This window comes from Calonectris borealis, chromosome 22 (assembly GCF_964195595.1).
Source record: "Calonectris borealis chromosome 22, bCalBor7.hap1.2, whole genome shotgun sequence".
NCBI lineage: Eukaryota > Metazoa > Chordata > Aves > Procellariiformes > Procellariidae > Calonectris > Calonectris borealis.
Genome location: NC_134333.1, coordinates 3,302,586 through 3,320,304, shown reverse-complemented (window position 1 = coordinate 3,320,304; position 17,719 = coordinate 3,302,586). Strand labels below are relative to the sequence as shown.

The window sequence follows — 17,719 nt, the reverse complement described above, 5'->3', positions numbered from 1 at the left end:
ACTCCAGCACATTGCTTCAGCCTTCCAGACCCGAGTCACCAGCTCTGCGGACCCCTCCAGGACCCAGCTGTCCCTGGAAGTGCTCTCGCCGTCAGCTGCAGACACAGCCACCTATTTCTGCAGCACCAGAGAGCTGGAAAAGGGCACAGTGCTTGAAACACAGGCAGGGCCAGGGCAGAACGGGAAGGAGGGGGTTTAAATCCCGCCAGGTCTTTTGTGGTTGGCTGCAAGAAGGCTTCTCAGGAATCGTCTGGGCTGGCTTTCCCCAGAAACGGGCACAGAGGTGCTGCAGCAGCAGCAGCAGAGTCTCCCACAGGTACACACAAACCATGAACATGTTGTTAACCTTTGTCCATATTTCCCAGTCTCTCTCACAGGCAGAAGGCGACAGAGAACGCAGTTTGCTTAAGAAGCAGCTCAACGAGCATTGATGAACTAAAATTTGAACATGGAAATCCAGAGTTGAACTGAGTTTTGAAACCTCATGTTGTTCAGGGAGCCCCCAAGTAGTGCGAGAGCAGGAGCTGAGCTGCAGAGTGTCTTTTCCCCCGGACATGATGAAGAGTCTCTTTGCTCTGTGGTTAGCGTTGGCTCCATGTGCATGTATGCCCATGTGTGCACACCGAGGGCCAGCATGGATTTCAGTGGGGGCCCCTAAGAGGGAAGGATACGGAGGGTGCCCTGGGCCAGAATAACACTCCAGCCCTCCATGGGTTTGGGGGCCATAGGGAACCCAGCATGTCCTACCACGTAGGAGCCAGGTAGCCCCAAGTGGCCCTGGGGCACCCCGCACCACCCTGACCCTGCATGCCCCTGCTTCTTTTCCCAGCCTCCAGTTTCACTGGGTTCCTCTACCCTCTGCAAGTCCCTTTCCCACCCCTGTCCTGCGGATCCCCTCCCCAGGGGGCCAGGCTGGAGCACCCATGGAAAGAGAGGGCAGGGGAAGGATTCGCACAGTCTCTGGAGGGGCAGTGTGGAGGGCCACTGCGGAGTAGGCAATCTTACCCAAAATGGTGGTACTCGTCAAGACGGTGACACTTTGTCAGGGCTCAGTAGGTGTCCCGTCCTGTGGCTGCAAAGGTCGTAGGGGGAGCTCTGGGTTCCTGCTGTGCAGGAGGAGCACGGAGAAGGGAGTGTCCCTGCTCTGCTGAGGAGCCCCGACAGCCTGGTCCCTGCTGAGTCCTGTGCACGTGAGTTTTAGGGTGTGACCTGGGGGGCTTGAGCCTGCACTTCTGCCCCAGAGCTTCAGCGCCAAGCACATGCTGGATCTCATCTGCCCAGAGCCCTGGAGGTGCTTTGCTGCTTGCGGGGTCTGGGAGGGCTTTGACATGAAGAGTCAGCTGGAGAAGAGTCAGCACGAGGGAGTAAGTGGAGGAGTAGGGTGTTGGGCCAGAGCGGAGGGAGCAGGGTGAGGAGCACGTCTGCCTAGGGGTGCCCTGTCCAAGCGGAGCTGGGCTGAGGGGCTCCCATGCTGGAGCAGCACAGCAGCACCAAGGGACCTTGGCCCCCTGGGAGGACAACCTGCCATGCCCAGGGCCAGCTCTGCAGTCCCAGCATAAACACTGCAGTCCTTCCTCCGAGGAAGGTCGGGGTGGCCCTACAGCAACACGTCACCTTTTGCCCACCAGAGGTTTTCCTGCCAAGCGAGCGCTCTGTTATTGCACCCCGCAGGGTGAGAGACACCCGGGAGTGCACCAACAGCTTCAACTTCTTCCGCTCCTCCACCCCCGCCTCTCGCCTTCACTGCTGTCATGGACCGAGGGAGTGACTAGGAGGGCCTAGGACTGGCTGCAGTCACAGAGGCAGAGACAGGGAAGGTGTGGGCAGAGCTGCCCTGCAGGCAGAGAGAAGCTGGAGAGAGGCGAGACAGAGCGGGCCTGGCCATGTGGACTGCCCTGTGCGTGGGGTTATTGCCCGTGCTAGGTAAGTGAAAGGAAGGGGTGATGTCCCCCAGGATCTGAGCATGCGCCTGTGCTCTGCACGGCTCTGTGGCGCTGTGCTGACTGCTTGCAGCCTGACCTGCCCGTGGCTCGAGCTCCTCACCCATCCCTGTGAAGCCCAGTGGCAACAGCCCTCCTCCTCTTCTAGCCATGATTTAGGCACCTCTGTCCAGCCTGCCTCCTCTGCTTCAAATGGGAAAATCAGATCAAGCTCCCTGACTGACAGGGAAAAGGAGGGAGGGAAACGTGGTGTCTCCTTCCTCATGAGCCCTGATTCCTGGTACCAGCTGGATTCCTCCGCCCATCTTTGTCAGCTGGGTTCAAAGAGGAGGATTTAGTCCTTCAACTGGTCCAGTGCCATGGCAATGCCTCCACCAGCATTGCCCTGACTTTTGCTGAATCTTGGAGTGGTCATGGCTTGTTCTCACTCTGCAGCAGTCACTGGCCAGGTGGCCTTGGAGCAACACGTCAGGGAACTGGCCGTGCGAGAGGGCGATGGAGTCACCTTCCAGTGCAGCATGAGTGGAGGCAGAATGAGCAGCTACTACATGTTCTGGTACCGGCAGGGGCCGCGTGGTGCTCTGGACTGGATTTACAAGGAGGGTGACAGCTATGGAGAAGGTTTCCAGGATCGCTTTAAGGGAACAGTGGAGAGCTCCCAGAACAGATTCACACTGCAGATCCAGGCAGCAAAGCAAGGGGATGAAGCAGTGTATTACTGTGGTGCTGGCCCCACCCTGGAGCAGCTCTGCAGCAGAGTGCACCAAAAAGCGACTGACAGAGAATACAGACTTTTCAGCATTTCTTTCTAGCAGCTGCTAACCAGAGGTTGGTGTGACGCAAGGGCAGGTGCAAGAAACAGACCTTTGGCGTGCTTGCAGTAAAAGGCGGTGGAGGGAAGTGTGGTTGAAGGGCTGATACCCTTTATGATCCAAGAGGATCTCTTCTGGGAACGTCATACGCTGTGTGGTGAAGTGCAGGTTATTGCACTTTGCCTGGCCTCCTGTCCACCATGGCCCAGTGTTTCCCCCGTGGCTTGGCTGTAGAGCTATGGGATCATGGCGATGTGGTTGGGTAGCTTAGAGAAGTACTGTAGTGGATGGAGCCAGGGTGCTTAGGAAAGACAGGCTGGGAAAGTGAGGAGGGGGAGTTGCCCTGTCTGCGAGAGAGCAGCTGGAAGCTCTGCTTTGGGACGTATGATGAGCCCCCTGATAGCGTACGGGTCAGGAGTGGCGGGTAGATCAACATTGTGGTGTGAGGCTACTACACATCACCTCTTCAGGACCAAGAATTAGATGAGGCCTTCTTCAGACAACTGGAAGAAGTCCCATGTTCACTGGCCCTGTTCCTCATGGTGGACGTGAAGCAATATTGGCTGGTGGGACAGCACAGCAGGGCACCAGCAACCGAGCAGTTTTCTGGAGCGCACTGATGAAAACTTCATCAGAGGAAGAATTGGTGGTGGATGTGAAGGTGAAGGGCAGCCTTGGCTGCAGTGATGAGGCAGTGTTTGAGCTCAGGATCCAGAGAGGAGGGAGCAATGCAAAAAGCATGACCACAGCGCTGGACTTCAGGAGGGCAGAATCTGGGCTCTTCGGGGACCTGCCTAGAAGAACCCCATGGGCGATGGTCCTGGACAGAGGAGGGGTCTGGGGGAGCTGCTTGATTTTCAGAGATCACCTCCTTCAGGCTCACGAATGGTTCCTCCTGAGGAAGCAGAAAGTCAAGCAAAGGTGATCTGGGAGGATCCTCTCTGACTCATTCCTTGCAGGCAATAGTGGCTTTCAGGAATCCTGGGTCTCTGAGGCCATTCGGGGTGTCCAGAGCCAGGAAGACTTATGTCCGCGGAGGAGGGTAATGTCAAGGCATAGTTAAAGAACCGGGAGGGACACAACACTATGGGAACTGATAGGGTGCACCCATGAGTGCTGCGAGGACTTGTTGATGTCATTGGAGGCCACTCCCAATAATCTTTGACATGTCACGGTGATTGGGAGAGGTTTCTGTGGCCTGAAAGAAATAAAGAAGATAGTTCTGGAAACCATTTCCAAACATATGAAGGACAAGAAGGTGATAGGGAACAGCCAGCATGAGTTTGTGAAATGGAAATCCTGCTTAACCAACTTGAAAGCCTTCTACAATAGGACAATGGTCTTGGTGGATGAGGAGGGAGTAGATGTTGTGTGTTCTGAATTTAGCTACGCTTTCCTCACTGTTACTCTTAGCAATGTTGTAGACAAAGCTATTTACGATGCACTAGACAAGTGCTCAGTGACATGGACTGTGCAAAGGTACATCTTGCTTGCTCCAGCCTTTCCCCCTGGACTCTGGGACCTGGGATTCCTGAAGGACGGTTTTGCTTGTAAAGACTGAGGCGAATAAGGCATTCAGTACCTCAGCCCTTCTCCATGTCCTGTGTCACCAGGTTCCCATCCCATTCAGCAGTGGGCCCGCATTTTCCCGAGCCTTGTTTATCCCTGCAGGCTCCTGGCATTTTTACCTGATCCTTGCTCATTGGGATGGGCTGCTCTTGAGCTCAGCATTGGTGAGTCTGTGAACTACTGCGTCCGGTTCTGGGTTCCCCAGCACAGGAAAGACATGGACATGCCAGAGCAAATGCAATGAAGGGCCATGAAGATGAGGAAGGGAGCATGTGACATACAAGGAGAGCCTGAGAGAACGGGGCTTGTGTAGCGTAGGGAAGAAAATGCTATGGGGGGATTTGTCAATGTGTGTAAATACCTGATGCAGGTTGCAAAGGAGATGGAGCCAGTGTTTTTTCAATGTTATCCTGTGACAGGACATGTGGCAAGAAACACAAAATGCAATTCCGTATAAATGTAACAAGATGTTTTTTTTACTATTGAGGTGACAATTGAAAACTGAACTGGAGAACACTGTGGGCAGCCTACTGCACACCATCATGCATATGGAATATCCCTTTGGCCAGTTGCGGTCAGCTGTACAGCTGGTGGGCAACATGAGAAACAGAGAAGGCCCTGAGGCTGTGTAAGCACTGTTCAGCAACAGCTAAAACATGGGTGTGTTATCAACACGGCATTGGTCACAAAACGTCGCAACGTTGCCCATACAGGCTGCTGTGAAGAAAGTTAACTCCATCCCTGCCAGACCCAGTACACCTACTCTAGTTGACCCTGCTTCGAGCAGGAGGGTTAAACCAGACCTTTTCCAGAGGTCCATTACAGCCTCAGCTCTTCTACCATCCTAGGAGCAAAAGTGGCTCCTCTTCTGCTCCCCTTTCTTACACCCTTTCTGGGGAGCCTGAAAGGACAGCAGCAGGCCCGATGGCCAGCCAGAGCTCATAAGAGACAGCTTTGGGGGCTGGAAGTGCTTTGGGAGTACTCTTGCGTCCTGATTGGGGGGGAAGACCTCTAGTCTTTCCTCCTTACCGCGCGTGCTGCCAACATGCCGCCACGTACCCTCTGCAATCCTCCGGCAGTGGCCTTTGGGTGTGATGGAATTCCCTCCACTCTGCCCAGGAACCCTGCCTCTAGCAGCAAGCTCTGGCCAGCTATAGGCCTCTCAGGCTCCGAGAAGCAGCCAGTCAACCGGTCAAATGGGGATGCATGTTATTCCCCATCCTTCCGAAGCCAGGCTCTGAGTTTGTGTACGTGGTTGTACAACCCTGTCCCATGTGCATGCTCCTGGGTTTTCAATTTACAAAAGAACACCACTTCCTAAGTTCTAACAGGAGACCCCTCACCATAAGTACAGCAGACGCCAGAAATACAGCAGACAGAACCATGCTGAACAGCTTTCCTGTGTGCTACTGTTTTACCCGCCCATATTAGTCTTGTATCACTTGCAGATTTCTCTCTTGAGTTCCAACTTTGAAACTTTTAGCTGACAGAGGACAGCGAGTTTTCCTCGACACTCCTGTAAAAAAGCTGTTTCTGGAAGTCATCAGGGGAGTGGAAAAGTCTGAGTTTCAGTTTTCCCCTTTGCCCTGCCACGTATCACCTGCAAGGACGTGAACGTGCCTGTGAGTCTTCCACAGAATCACAGGAAGGCTGAATTTGGGAGGCACCTCAGGAGGTCATCTGGTCCAAGCCCCCTGGTCAAGGCGGGCCACCTGGGGCCAGTTGCCCAGGACCATGTCCAGTCAGCTTTTGAGTATCTCCAAGCATGGAGACTCCACAACGTCTTTGGGCAACCTGTGCCGGTGCTTGGTCCTCCTGACAGTGAAAAAGTGTTTCCTGATGTTCAGATGGATCCCTCTGTGTTTGTGCGCATTGCCTCTTGACCTGTCACTGATCACCACTGAAAAGAGCTTGGCCCTGCCTTTCCTGCGCCCTCCCTTCATACGTTTCTATATGTTGATGAGATGCCCCCCGAGCCTTTTCTTCTCCAGGGTAAAGAAGTCCCAGCTCTGTCAGCTTTTCCTCATGTAAGAGGTGCTCCACTCCCATTAGCACCTTCTTGGCCTTCACTGGCCTCTCTCCTTTTTGCCCAAGTCTCCTGTTCTGGGGTGCCAAGAAGAGGAGCCAGTACTCCAGGTGTGACCTCTCCAGTGCTGACCAGAGGGGAAGGATCACCTCCCTGACCTGCTGGCAATGCTTTGTCTAAGGCAGTCCAGGATTCCATTAACCTTCTTTGCTACCAGGGCAAATTTCTGGTCAAGCTGTTGTCCAGCAGAAGCCTTGGGTCCTTTTCTGAGCATGTGCTTTCCCTCTGAGCAGCCCCCAGCCTGCCGTGGGGCAGGGGGTTGTTCCTCCCCAGGTGCAGGACTTTGCTCTTCCCCGTGTTGAACTGCAGGAGGTTCCTGCCAGCCCACTTCTGCAGCCTGTCGCGGTCCCCCTGATGGCAGCAGAGCCCTCTGTGTGTCTTGTCCCCGCGGGCAGGGGATGGGAGCGAGGCCAGGGCGGGCTGGGGGTGCGGGGCACGGGGAGGGTCCTGCGAGGGGACGCTGCGGGCGACAGCCGGTCCCTGGGGCTGGGCCCGGGGCCGGGCTGGGGCTGGGCCCGGGGCCGGGGCCGGGGCCGGGGCCGGGGCCGGGGCCGGGGCCGCGGCCGGGGCAGGAGCCGGGGCCGGGGTCGCCCCGGCTCCGATCGGCAGGGCGACAGGGCGGGCAGCGCCGGAGCCGCGCTGGGAGCGCCGGGCCAGGAGCCTTCGTCTGCCGGGGCGCCGCGCTCCTCCGCTGCCTCCGGCCCGGCCCCGCGTCCCTCCCTGCGCCCCCCTTCTCCTCCCCCGCAGGGGCCGGGCCGGGCCGGGGCGGGGCGGGTGTGTCGGGGGCGGGCAGAGGCGTCGGCGCTGCCCCGGCGAGGGGCCGAGCCGGCGGGGCGGGCAGGAGCAGGCCCGAGCGCGGCTCCGCTCGGCTCCTCTGCGGCTCCCTGCGGGCCCTTCGGCCCCGGCCGCCCCGGCGCGGCAGGGCACGATGGCGCCCGGGCTGGGGCCGTGGCTCCTGGCCTTGTCCTTGGCCGCGGGGCCGGCAGGTGAGAGCCGGGCGGGGAGGGCAGCGAGCGCGGGGCTGGGCCCGGGGCTGGGGCTGCCCGCGGGCGGCCCTGCCCGGCCCGGGGCCCCGGTGCGCCGGGGCTGCGGCTGCTCCCGCGCCGGGCGCGCTGTCGCCGGGCGCTCGGCTTCCTTCGCGGGGCAGCGGGGAACGGGGGCGAGGGAGAGGGAGAGGGGGCGGGAGAGGGACGGGGGCGAGGGCGGCGGGGGCGGGAGGCCTTCGGGGCGCGGGCCGGGCCGGAGCGCCGGGAGCAGGCGCGGCTCAGCCCGCGGAGGGCAGGCGGGGCATTGGCCCGGGCGCGGGGCTTGGCCGGGAGAGAGGGGGGCGGCGGCGGTCGCTGTGCCGGGGCGGGGGGCGCCGGGGCGGCGGGGGAACGGCCTCGGGCCGCGGGCGCGCCCTGCCCGGCTGCCTGCGCTCTCCGTCCGCAGGGGTGTGGGCGCAGTGGAGCCTGGTGGAGGCCGGCGGAGGGCTGCGAGCGCCGGGGGACTCCGTGCTCCTCTCCTGCCGGGCGTCCGGCTTCGACTTCGGGGTTTATCGCCTTCTGTGGTACCGTCAGGCAGCCGATGGCAGACTCGAGTGGGTGTCCTACATCAACTCCGCGGGTTCTGCAAAGCGGTACGGGGCAGCCGTGGAGGGTCGAGCCACGGCGTCCCGGGACAATTCCCGGTCCGAGTCATCTCTGTCCCTGCGTGCCCTGCACCCCCGGGACTCTGCCCGCTACTTCTGTGCTGTTGCCACGGAGGCAGGAAATCCAGCTGAGCTTTAACACAAACCTGCTGGGGCCCCGGTACAGTGTGTGAAAGCTGTGGGGTGGGGGAGTACTTGGGGTAGGGTGTCAGGGCTGTCCCCAGGCAGTGAGGGGCCATCACTGTCCACTGCCGGAGTTCCTGGCCTTTCCTGCACACTGCAGGAATTTTAATTTATGGCCAATTAAAATAGAGTTGAATGGTGAGAATGAAAAAAAACCCCAACCCTACAGAAACCTTCCACCCTTTCTGCCCTCCTTTCCAGGCTCAACTTCACTCCTTCATTCCCTTCCGCTCCCCGAGAAGCACAGGGTCCAATGTGAAATGGAGTTTGGTGTCTGTTCATAACATTTCATGTGCATTGCTCCAGCTGGATGTGCATAAATCTATGGGGTCCGGTGGGATTCATCCCAGGGTACTGAAAGAGCTGGCTGATGTTATCCCAGGACGTCTCTCCGTTCTTTTTCAATGGTCTTGGGAGTCTGGAGGGGTGCCAGACGACTGGAGGCTGGCAAATATCCCAGTTTTCAAGAAGGGAAAGAAGGAAGACCCTGGTAATTACAGGCCTGTGAGTCTCACTTCAGTGCCTGGTAAAATTATGGGGAAGATTATTCTGGGAGTTACTGACAAATACTTGAGAGACAACGCACTCATTGGTCATAGCCAGCATGGGTCCTTGAGGGGAAAGTCCTGCTTAACTAACTTAATGTCCTCTTATGACAAGGCCACCCATCTAGTTGACCAAGGGAAGCTGGTAGATGTGGGGTTTTGTTGGATGTTAGCAAAGCTTTTGATGCTGTCTCTCAGAGGGTGCTTCTGGACAAAATGCCTAGCACACAGCTAGGCAAGTCCATAATACGTTGGGTGAACCACTGGGTGACGGGTTGGGCTCAAAGAGTTATAGTCAGTGGGGTTCCAGCAGGCTGGCGGGCAGTCACCAGCGGGGTTCCCCCAGGCTCAATTTTAGAGCCAGTGCTCTTTAATGTTTTTATAAATGATCTGGATGCAGGACTCGAATGTACATTAAGTAAGTTTGCCGACGATACTAAACTAGGAGGAGCTGTGGACTCCCTCAAGGGCAGAGAGGCCTTACAGAGAGATCTGGATAGACTGGAGAGCTGGGCAGTCACCAACCCTATGAAATGTAACAAGAGCGAGTGGCGGATTCTCCACCTGGGATGTGGTAATCCTGGTTATACGCACAAATTGGGGAACGAGAGGCTGGAGAGCAGCAGCGCGGAAAGCGATGTGGGTGTTTGGGTTGATGGCAAGTTGAATATGAGTCAAGAGTGTGCCCTGGCAGCCAAAAGAGCCAACCGTGTCCTGGGGTGCATCAAGCACAGCATAGCTCACCGGTCGAGGGAGGTGATTGTCCCACTCTGCAGTGCACTGGTGCGGCCCCACCTCGAGTACTGTGTGCAGTTTTGGGCACCTCAATAGAAGAAGGACATTAAACTATTAGAGTGTGTCCAGAGGAGGATGACCGAGATGGTGAAAGGCCTCAAGGGCAAGATTAGGAGGAGCGGCTGAGGTCACTGGGCTTGTTCAGCTTGGAGAAGAGAAGGCTGAGGGGTGACCTCGTTGCAGTCTACAGCTTCCTCAAGGGGGGCAGCAGAGGGGGAGGTGCTGATCTCCTCTTTCTGGTGACCAGCGATAGGACACGAGGAAATGGAATGAAGCTGCATCAGGGGAAGTTTGGATTGGACATTAGGAAAAGGTTCTTCCCTGTGAGGGTGGTCGTTCACTGAGCTCCTCAGGGGAGTGGCCAGGGCACCAAGGCTGTCAAAGTTCCAGGAGCATCTGGACGATGCTTTTAGTCATAGGGTTCAGTTTTAGGTAGTCCTGCAAGGAGCAGGGAGTTGGACTCAATGATCCTTATGGGTCCCTTCCAACTTGAGACATTGTATGATTCTATGATTCCATGATTGTATGGTCCTATTAATGGTACTATTCTCTCAATATGTAATGGTTCTGTTGTGGTCCCACGAGGTCACTGTGTGTAATATGTGTGAAGTCCCACTATCTCTAGATGAACGTTACTCTGCGGTTCATGGACAGCTGGTAGACTGCAAGAGTAGTTTTCCCATTTCGTGGGATGTTACTTCATCCTGTGGGGCTTTTCAGGGACATGTCTTCTGATGTGCAGAGGACAAAAGAGGCTGAGGGTGTCCATGGGATATCCGTGGCAGTTTACGCAAAGACACCCATATAGCCACGGCCCATTCCCAACATTCTTCAATGTTGATGGTATAAGTAGATGTAGAAGGGTCTACCCATGGAATAATTAATGCATGCGCCCACAGTCTTCTTGCCAGTGTCACCCGGAGGACAATTGCTCACCTGTAGTGTGTGTCCACGGAGCCCTACCAGTCCCTTGGACTCCCGGTGTTGCAGCTGTGTTGGCGGAAAGCCTTGGCCTAGCAGGGCTGGTATTTTCCAAATGCTGGAGGTACGGGGCAGTTGTGACTTTGACAATTTGGCCGTTCTTGCTTCATAGCAGCCAGTTGCCTCCTTTGATGTAAGGAGGCTGTGCACTATTATGTGGGCCACGTGCTCTGGCAGGCGCCCCTGCCAGCCCCGCATCCCGTGGTCTGCACGCTGGCCATTGCTGCTAAGGCAGCTGCTTGCAGTCTGACAGCTGCAGGTGCCAATGTCTGGATTTGCTTTGCAGCCAACAAAATCAGAGTAGGATAATAAGAAATAAGGACAAATCTAAAAACACCTTGCCTTTCCCCTTTCCTTCTTCCCGGGCTCAACTTCACTCCCGACTTCTCTGCCTTCCTCCTCCCGAGTGGCAGAGGGGGATGGGGAATGGGAGTTGTGGTCAGTTTATAACACTTCGTCTCTGCCGCCCCTTCCTCCTCATGCTCTTTGCCTGTTCCAGCGTGGGCTCCCAGCCATGGGGCACAGTTCTTCATGAACTTCTCCAGTGTGGATCCTTCTCGTGGGCTGCAGTTCTTCACAAAATCCCCCAGCATGGGTCCTTTGCACGGGGTGCAGTCCTTCAGGAAGAGACTGCTCCAGCATGAGTCCCCTGCGGAGCACCGGTCCTGCTAGAAAGCCTTCTCCAGCGTGGGCTCGTCTCTCCACGGGACCATGATTCCTGTCAGGAGCCTGCTCCAGCGTGAGCTCTCCACAGGGTGACATCTTGCTTCAGGTCACATCCCCTTGGTTCGGCGTGGGGTCCTCCTTGGGCTGTAGGTTCGTATCTCCTCCACCGTGGACCTCCGTGGGCTGCAGACGAACAACCTGCATCACCGTGGTCTTTAACAGGGGCAGCAGGGGAATCTCTGTTGTGGCTCCTGGAGCACCTCCTCCCCCTCCTTCCTCACTGACAGTCAGCATGGCTTTGTGAAGTGGAAATGGGCCTTAACCAAATTTAAAGCCCTCTACAATAAGACAACGGGTCTTGGTGGATGAGGAAAGAGTGGATGTTGTGTATTCTGAATTGAGTTACGCGCTCAGCCCGGACTTCCCACTGCGCTGGAAACAGTGTAGACAAAGCCACTCATGATGGACTAGATAAGTGCTGAGTGACATGGGCTGTGAAAGGGTACATCTTGCTTGCTCCAGCCTTTCCCCCTGGACTCTGGGACCTGGGAGTCCTGAAGGACGGTTTTGTTCGTAAAGACTGAGGCGAATAAGGCATTCAGTACCTCAGCCCTTTTCCATGTCCTGTGTCACCACGTCCCCTATCCCATTCAGCAGTGGGCCCGCATTTTCCCTAGCCTTGCTTATCCGTGCAGGCTCCTGGCATTTTTACCTGACTCCTTGCTCATTGGGATGAGCTGCTCTTGAGCTCAGCACTGGTGAGACTGTGGACTACTGCATCCAGAGGAGAAAATCCTGTGGGTAGATTTGTCAGTGTGTGTAAATACCTGAGGCTGTGTAGTCTCCATTCTTGGAGATATTCAAAACTGAAGAGGACAAGGTTGTGGGCAGCCTACCGTCCCTAAGCCCGGTAGGCGGCTGAGCCCCACACAGCTGCTTGCTTAGTGGGGTGGGAGAGAGAATCAGAAGGGTAAAAGTGAGAAAACTTGTGTGTTGAGATAAAGAGAGTGTAAGAAGTAAAGCAAAAGCTGCGTGCACAAACCAAGCAACATAAGGAATTCATTCCTGACTTCCCATTGGCAGGCAGATGTTTAGGCATTTCTAGGAAAGCCGGCCTTCATCACGCATAACGGTTACTTGGGAAAGACAAAAGTCATGACTCCGAATATCCCTCTTTCCTCCTTCTTTCCCCTAGGTTTATTGCTTCACGTGACTTCATGCCTGGCTGCATCTTCTTTGCCCTCTCTTTTCAGGTGTTTCTGTACATTTATGAGATCCATCACCAGCTTTCATTTCTCTGGAGTAAACAGTCCCAGCTCTCACAGCCTTTTTTACAGGAGAGATGCTCCAGCCCCTTCGTCATCTTCATGGTCCTTTGCTGGACTCTCCCAAGTACGTCCAAATCTCTCTTGTACTGGGGAGGCCAGAACTGGACACAGTACTACAGGTGAAGCTTTACCGGTGTCGAACATAGAGGAAGGACCACCTCCCTCAACCTGCTGGGAAAACTCCTGCTGGTGCTGCCAGGATACCATTAGCTGCGCTGGCCACTCTGGTGTGTTAACCTTGGGGGGCTGCCAGATGCCCACCAAGCAGCTCTCTCACTCCCCTTCCTCAGTGGGACATTGGGAGGAAATACAATTAAAAATTCATGAATCCAACTAAAGACAGGTAGACCACTTACCAATCACAGGCAAAACAGACTTGGGAAAAATGAATGTAATTCCAATGAAAAATAGAGTAGGATAATGAGAAACAACCACAAAGCCTCCCCCGCCCCCCTTCTTCCCAGGCTCAACTTCACTCCTTCATTCTTGAATCTTCTACCTCCTCCACACCCCAAACCACACAGGGAGATGGGGAAGGAGGTTTGTGGTCAGTTTGTAACACTTCACGTCTCTGCCACTCCTTCCTCCTCAGAGGTTTTTCCCTGCTCTGGCGTGGGGTCCCTCCCATGGTGTACAGTCCTTCATGGCCTGCTCCAGCGTGGGAGCCCTCCCCAGAGTACAGTCCTTCAGGAACAGACTGCTCCAATGTGGACCACTCAAGGGCCGCAGTTCCTTCCTGAAAACCTGCTCCTGCCTGGGCTCTCTACGTGCACCAGCCTCCTTCAGGGCACATCTGACTGCTGTGGTGTGGGGTCCTCCACGGGCTGCAGTGTGGATATCTGCCCTGACGTAGGCTTCCATGGGCTGCAGGGGGACAACCTGTTTCACCATGGTCTTCTCCATGGGCTGCAGGAGAATCTCTGCTCTGGCGCCTGGAGCACGTCCTTCCCCTCCTTCTTCACTGACCTTGGTGTCTGCAGGGGTTTTTATCTCACTGTTTTTCTTACTTTTCTCTCTCACAGATGCTTGTGGTGGTGCACCTTCCCCCCCATTCCCCTGGGCCGCTCGTTGATCTCAGAAATTCCCATGAAACCTCGGCCTTGGTGTACGGAGTCTGACGGTTGAGCGCTCCTTGACCATATCGGAAACTCTGCATGGCTGAGGCTGGGAACGCACTCCCAGTGCCTGTCCCAGGCGCCATCTTATTTGAGTTGTAGCTCAGTTGTAACAACACCAAAACCTTCAGAATTTTAGTCACTACCGCCTTGGCCTGTGGCCAGGATGGAAATTTAGAGATGACTGAAGTCAATCATCTGTGCACCTATAAATGGTGGTCCTAAGTGAGACCCTTTGAGCTCTCCTGGACCGCAGTGGGTTGTGCCCAAAACTCCCTCTGAGTGAAACGCTCCTCAGAGTTTGCAAACTCTCGATTTGTGATATTTGGAGGACCGTCGCCGGTTGGCACAGGACCTGGGCTGCAATACTCCTCGAGGCTCAACGCTTTGTCCGTTGAGAAATGCCAAGACATTTTACGTGAGTATTTCGCTGAACTCGAGGGGGATTTTTAACAGATATATCTTTGTATATTTATCCATCTTTGCATCCGTGTGTGTGTGTATTGATGAAAGTACCTGCTAGCAAATACAGTCTGCTAAAATCTTATGATCTAGCTTAAGATTGTAAATGAACCTTAGACTGCTGCTAAACATATAATCTTTAGACATACACCGTTGCCCAAGTCTGGGACTAGGGCTAGGCCCAGTCGGGTCTGCTCTGAACCTCGTGACTCAACAGGAGGGCCTCCTTACCCTTTTTGTATCAGACATAAGCCGTTGCCCAAGTCTGAGACTAAGATTAGATCCAGCCGGATCTTCTCTGAACCTCGTGACTCAGCGGGAGGGTCTCCCTTAACCTTTTCGTTCTCGGCCTCTGTATAAATCATCCCAACTCAGTTCTAACACAATACCCTGGCTTCGGCTGGGATAGAGGTAATTTTCTTGCTAGTAGCTGGCCTAGTGCTGGGGTTTGGATTTACTATGAGAAGACTGTTGATAACACGCTCATGTTGTAGTTGTTGCTAAGTAGTGTTTTCATTAGCCAAGGACTTCTCAGTTTTCCATGCTCTTTTCCTTTGTACGCTTCATCCGTGTAGTAAGTGATAGAGTGAACCTTGCCATTGAACTCTGCTAAGTCGCGCTTGTATAAATTTCTATTAAAATCACTTTCTGCTAATACCGTCAACAGTGATTCTTTGAGCGGCCTCCAAACCACTCATTCGCGACAACGCTGTGCAGCATTTTTTACCTTTTTTGTCAGTATGTTATCACAGAGGCGTCACCAGCTTAGCCGATTGGCTCAGCTTTGGCCAGCGGTGGGTCCTTGTTGAGCTGGCTGGAATCAGCTGTGTCCGACTCGGGGGCAGCCCTGGTCTCCTCTCACAGCGGCCACTCGTGCACGCTGCTTCCAAAACCTTGCCACATAAACCCAATAGAGCTGCGAGGTCCCATTGCTGGCTCATGTTCAACTTGGTGTCCACCAAGGAAAGGCCTTAGGACCTTTCCAGCTGGATGGCCCCCAGTGTATACTGGTACGTGGGGTTTTTCCTCCCCAGGTGCAGGACTTTGCACTTTCCATTGTCTTGTGGTGAACCCCCATAGGCAGCTCAGCCCCACTGTGACCGGTACCCCCTGCTCCCGACCCCTGGTAGTGTCGTTAGCGTAACGAACAGCATTTTAGAAGGAAAGCAGCCGTTCTCTCTGACTGAGTGGGTCACGAATTCATTCCCTTTCCCGTTGTCATCAGGCCCTGAAGGTCCTGTGAACCACGTAGACAAACCACACAGATTTCTTCCTCTCCTCCCTACTGGCCTCAAAGTTCCTGGGTGCCAGGAGATTACTCCCTCTCTTGCCGGCCTCAAAGGCTCCAGGCAACGGCCAACCAAGTGTTGTTGATGACCCCATCAGAGGACAGGGAGGCATAACAGCACCCCGAGCACCGTCTATAAAATCGAGCAGTTACAAGTCCTAAGAAGGGAACATGGACTGGAACTGCTGCTGGACAGTGAGACCCGTGACCTCCCCTGGCCAGGGACGCCTCCAAGGTTGTCTGCTTCCTCCGAGGATCGGCTGAGTAACTTGTATCCTTTTATAGGATCTTTGAGCCTAGATTGTGGTTGTTATATTGATTCAGCAAACCATGTAATAAGGTGTGACCTGATCTGCAGAGGATCCAGATCTTTAGAAATTGTAAGTTATTTTAGGATCTAGGTGATTAAGGTAAGTGGTATTATAAATTCTGTAAGACACGTCTTAGAGATTGTACTGTATTGATTCTGCCGGTAGAAATCCTGTGCCGTTTTTACTCATGAATTCTGTGCTCTTTTAATCATAACGTCCTGTTAAGAAAATAAAGCTTTAATTGTAACTATGATTTAATGCTGTCATCATTCTGCCAAGGATCCCTAAAATAACCTGTCTGTCCCCTTAACGTCAGGGGACACACAACCACTTGCTTTCTCCCTCGGCAGTGGGATGGGGGACAGAATCAGAAGGGTATAAGAGAGAAGACTTGTGTGCTGAGATAAAGACATTTTAATAAGTAAATCAAAAGCTGCACATGCAAGCCAAGCGAAATAAGGAATACAATCCTCCTTCCCATCGGCGAGCAGGTGTTTAGGCATTTCCAGGAAAGCAGGGCTTCCTCACGCATAATGTTCACTTGGGAAGACAGATGCCAAACTCCAAACATCCCCCTTTCCTCCTTCTCTCCCTCAGATGTATTGCTTCGCAGGACATCATGCGGAATGCAGTATCCCTTTGGCCGGTGGCGGTCAGCTGTACAGCTGGTGGCAACGTGAGAAACAGAGAAGGCCCTGACGCTGTGTAAGCACTGTTCAGCAATAGCGAAAACATGGGTGTGTTATCGACATAGTTTGGGTTACAAACTGCCAGGGCAGAGCAGGGCACAGAGACCATTTTGGTGCTGTGCCCCCTCTCCGCATTCAGGCAGCCCACACTGCCCCTGTCCCCTGGATGTTTGGGGGGAAAGGGGTCAGGCGGTGCAGCCTGGCCTGAAGGGGTCTCTGAGGGACAACCCTGCAGCCTGGCAGGAACCAGGTGGTGTGGGAGAGCCAGGAGGGGAGAGCCGAGGGCTGGAGGGGGGCAAAGAGGAGCCATGCGGAGCTGAGTGGGGGAGTGTGGGGCGAGGGGTTAGCATGGGTGTCTTTCCCACACCGTGTGTCTTGTCTCTGTGGGCCCCCCAGACATTTCTGTAAATTGGTGAGATTCACCCCCTGCCAAGCCTTCTCTTCTCCAGGGCAAATAGTCCCAGCTCATTCGGCTATTCATCAAAGGAGACATGATGCCATTTCTTAATCATCTGAATGGTCCTTAGAATCATTGAATCATAGAATCGTTAAGGTTGGAAAAGACCTCTAAGATCATCGAGTCCAACCGTCAAACCAACACCACCATGCCCACTAAACCATGTCCCTAAGCACCTCATCTACAGGTCTTTTAACTACTTCCAGGGATGGCGACTCCACACTTCCCTGGGCAGCCTGTTCCAATGCTTGACCACTCTTTCAGGAAAAAAATTTTTCCTAATGTCCAATCTAAAGCTCCCTTGGCGCAACTTGAGGTCATTTCCTCTCGTAATATCGCTTGTTACTTGGGAGAAGAGACCAACACCCACCTCGCTACAACCTCCTTTCAGGTAGCTGTAGAGTGCGATAAGGTCTCCCCTCAGTCTCCTTCTTTGGTTCATCTTAGTATGTCCATGTCTTTCCAGTACAGGGGAGACCAGAACTGGACACAGTACTCCAGGTGTGGCCTCACTGGTGCTGAATAGGTGGGAAGGACCACCTCCCTTGACCTTCTGGCAACACTCCTCCTGGTGCCGCCCAGGATACCATTAGCTGCGTTGGCCACTCTGGGGTGTTAACCTTGGGGGGCTGCCAGATGCCCACCAAGCCGCTCTCTCACTCCCCTTCCACACTGGAGCAGGGGGAGAAAAGAAGATTAAAAATTCATGAGTCAAAATAAAGGCAGGTAGATGGCTTACAAATCACAGGAGAAGAGACTTGGCGGAAATTAATGCATTGCCAATCCAAAACAGAGTAGGGTAATGAGAAACAACAACAGAAGTAAGAAATCGTCCCCCATTCCTCCTTCTTCCCTTGCTGAA

The 17,719-nt window shown here is 54.5% G+C and overlaps 1 gene segment (V, D, J or C); it reads left to right on the top strand.

The window, feature by feature from the left end:
• Positions 1–7,237: 7,237 nt before the first annotated feature.
• On the top strand, positions 7,238–8,176 carry LOC142091694 (Ig heavy chain V region 914-like). The segment is given in 2 exon segments: positions 7,238–7,393; positions 7,839–8,176. Coding segments are annotated over 2 exon segments (396 nt in total).
• The last annotated feature ends 9,543 nt before the right edge of the window (positions 8,177–17,719 follow it).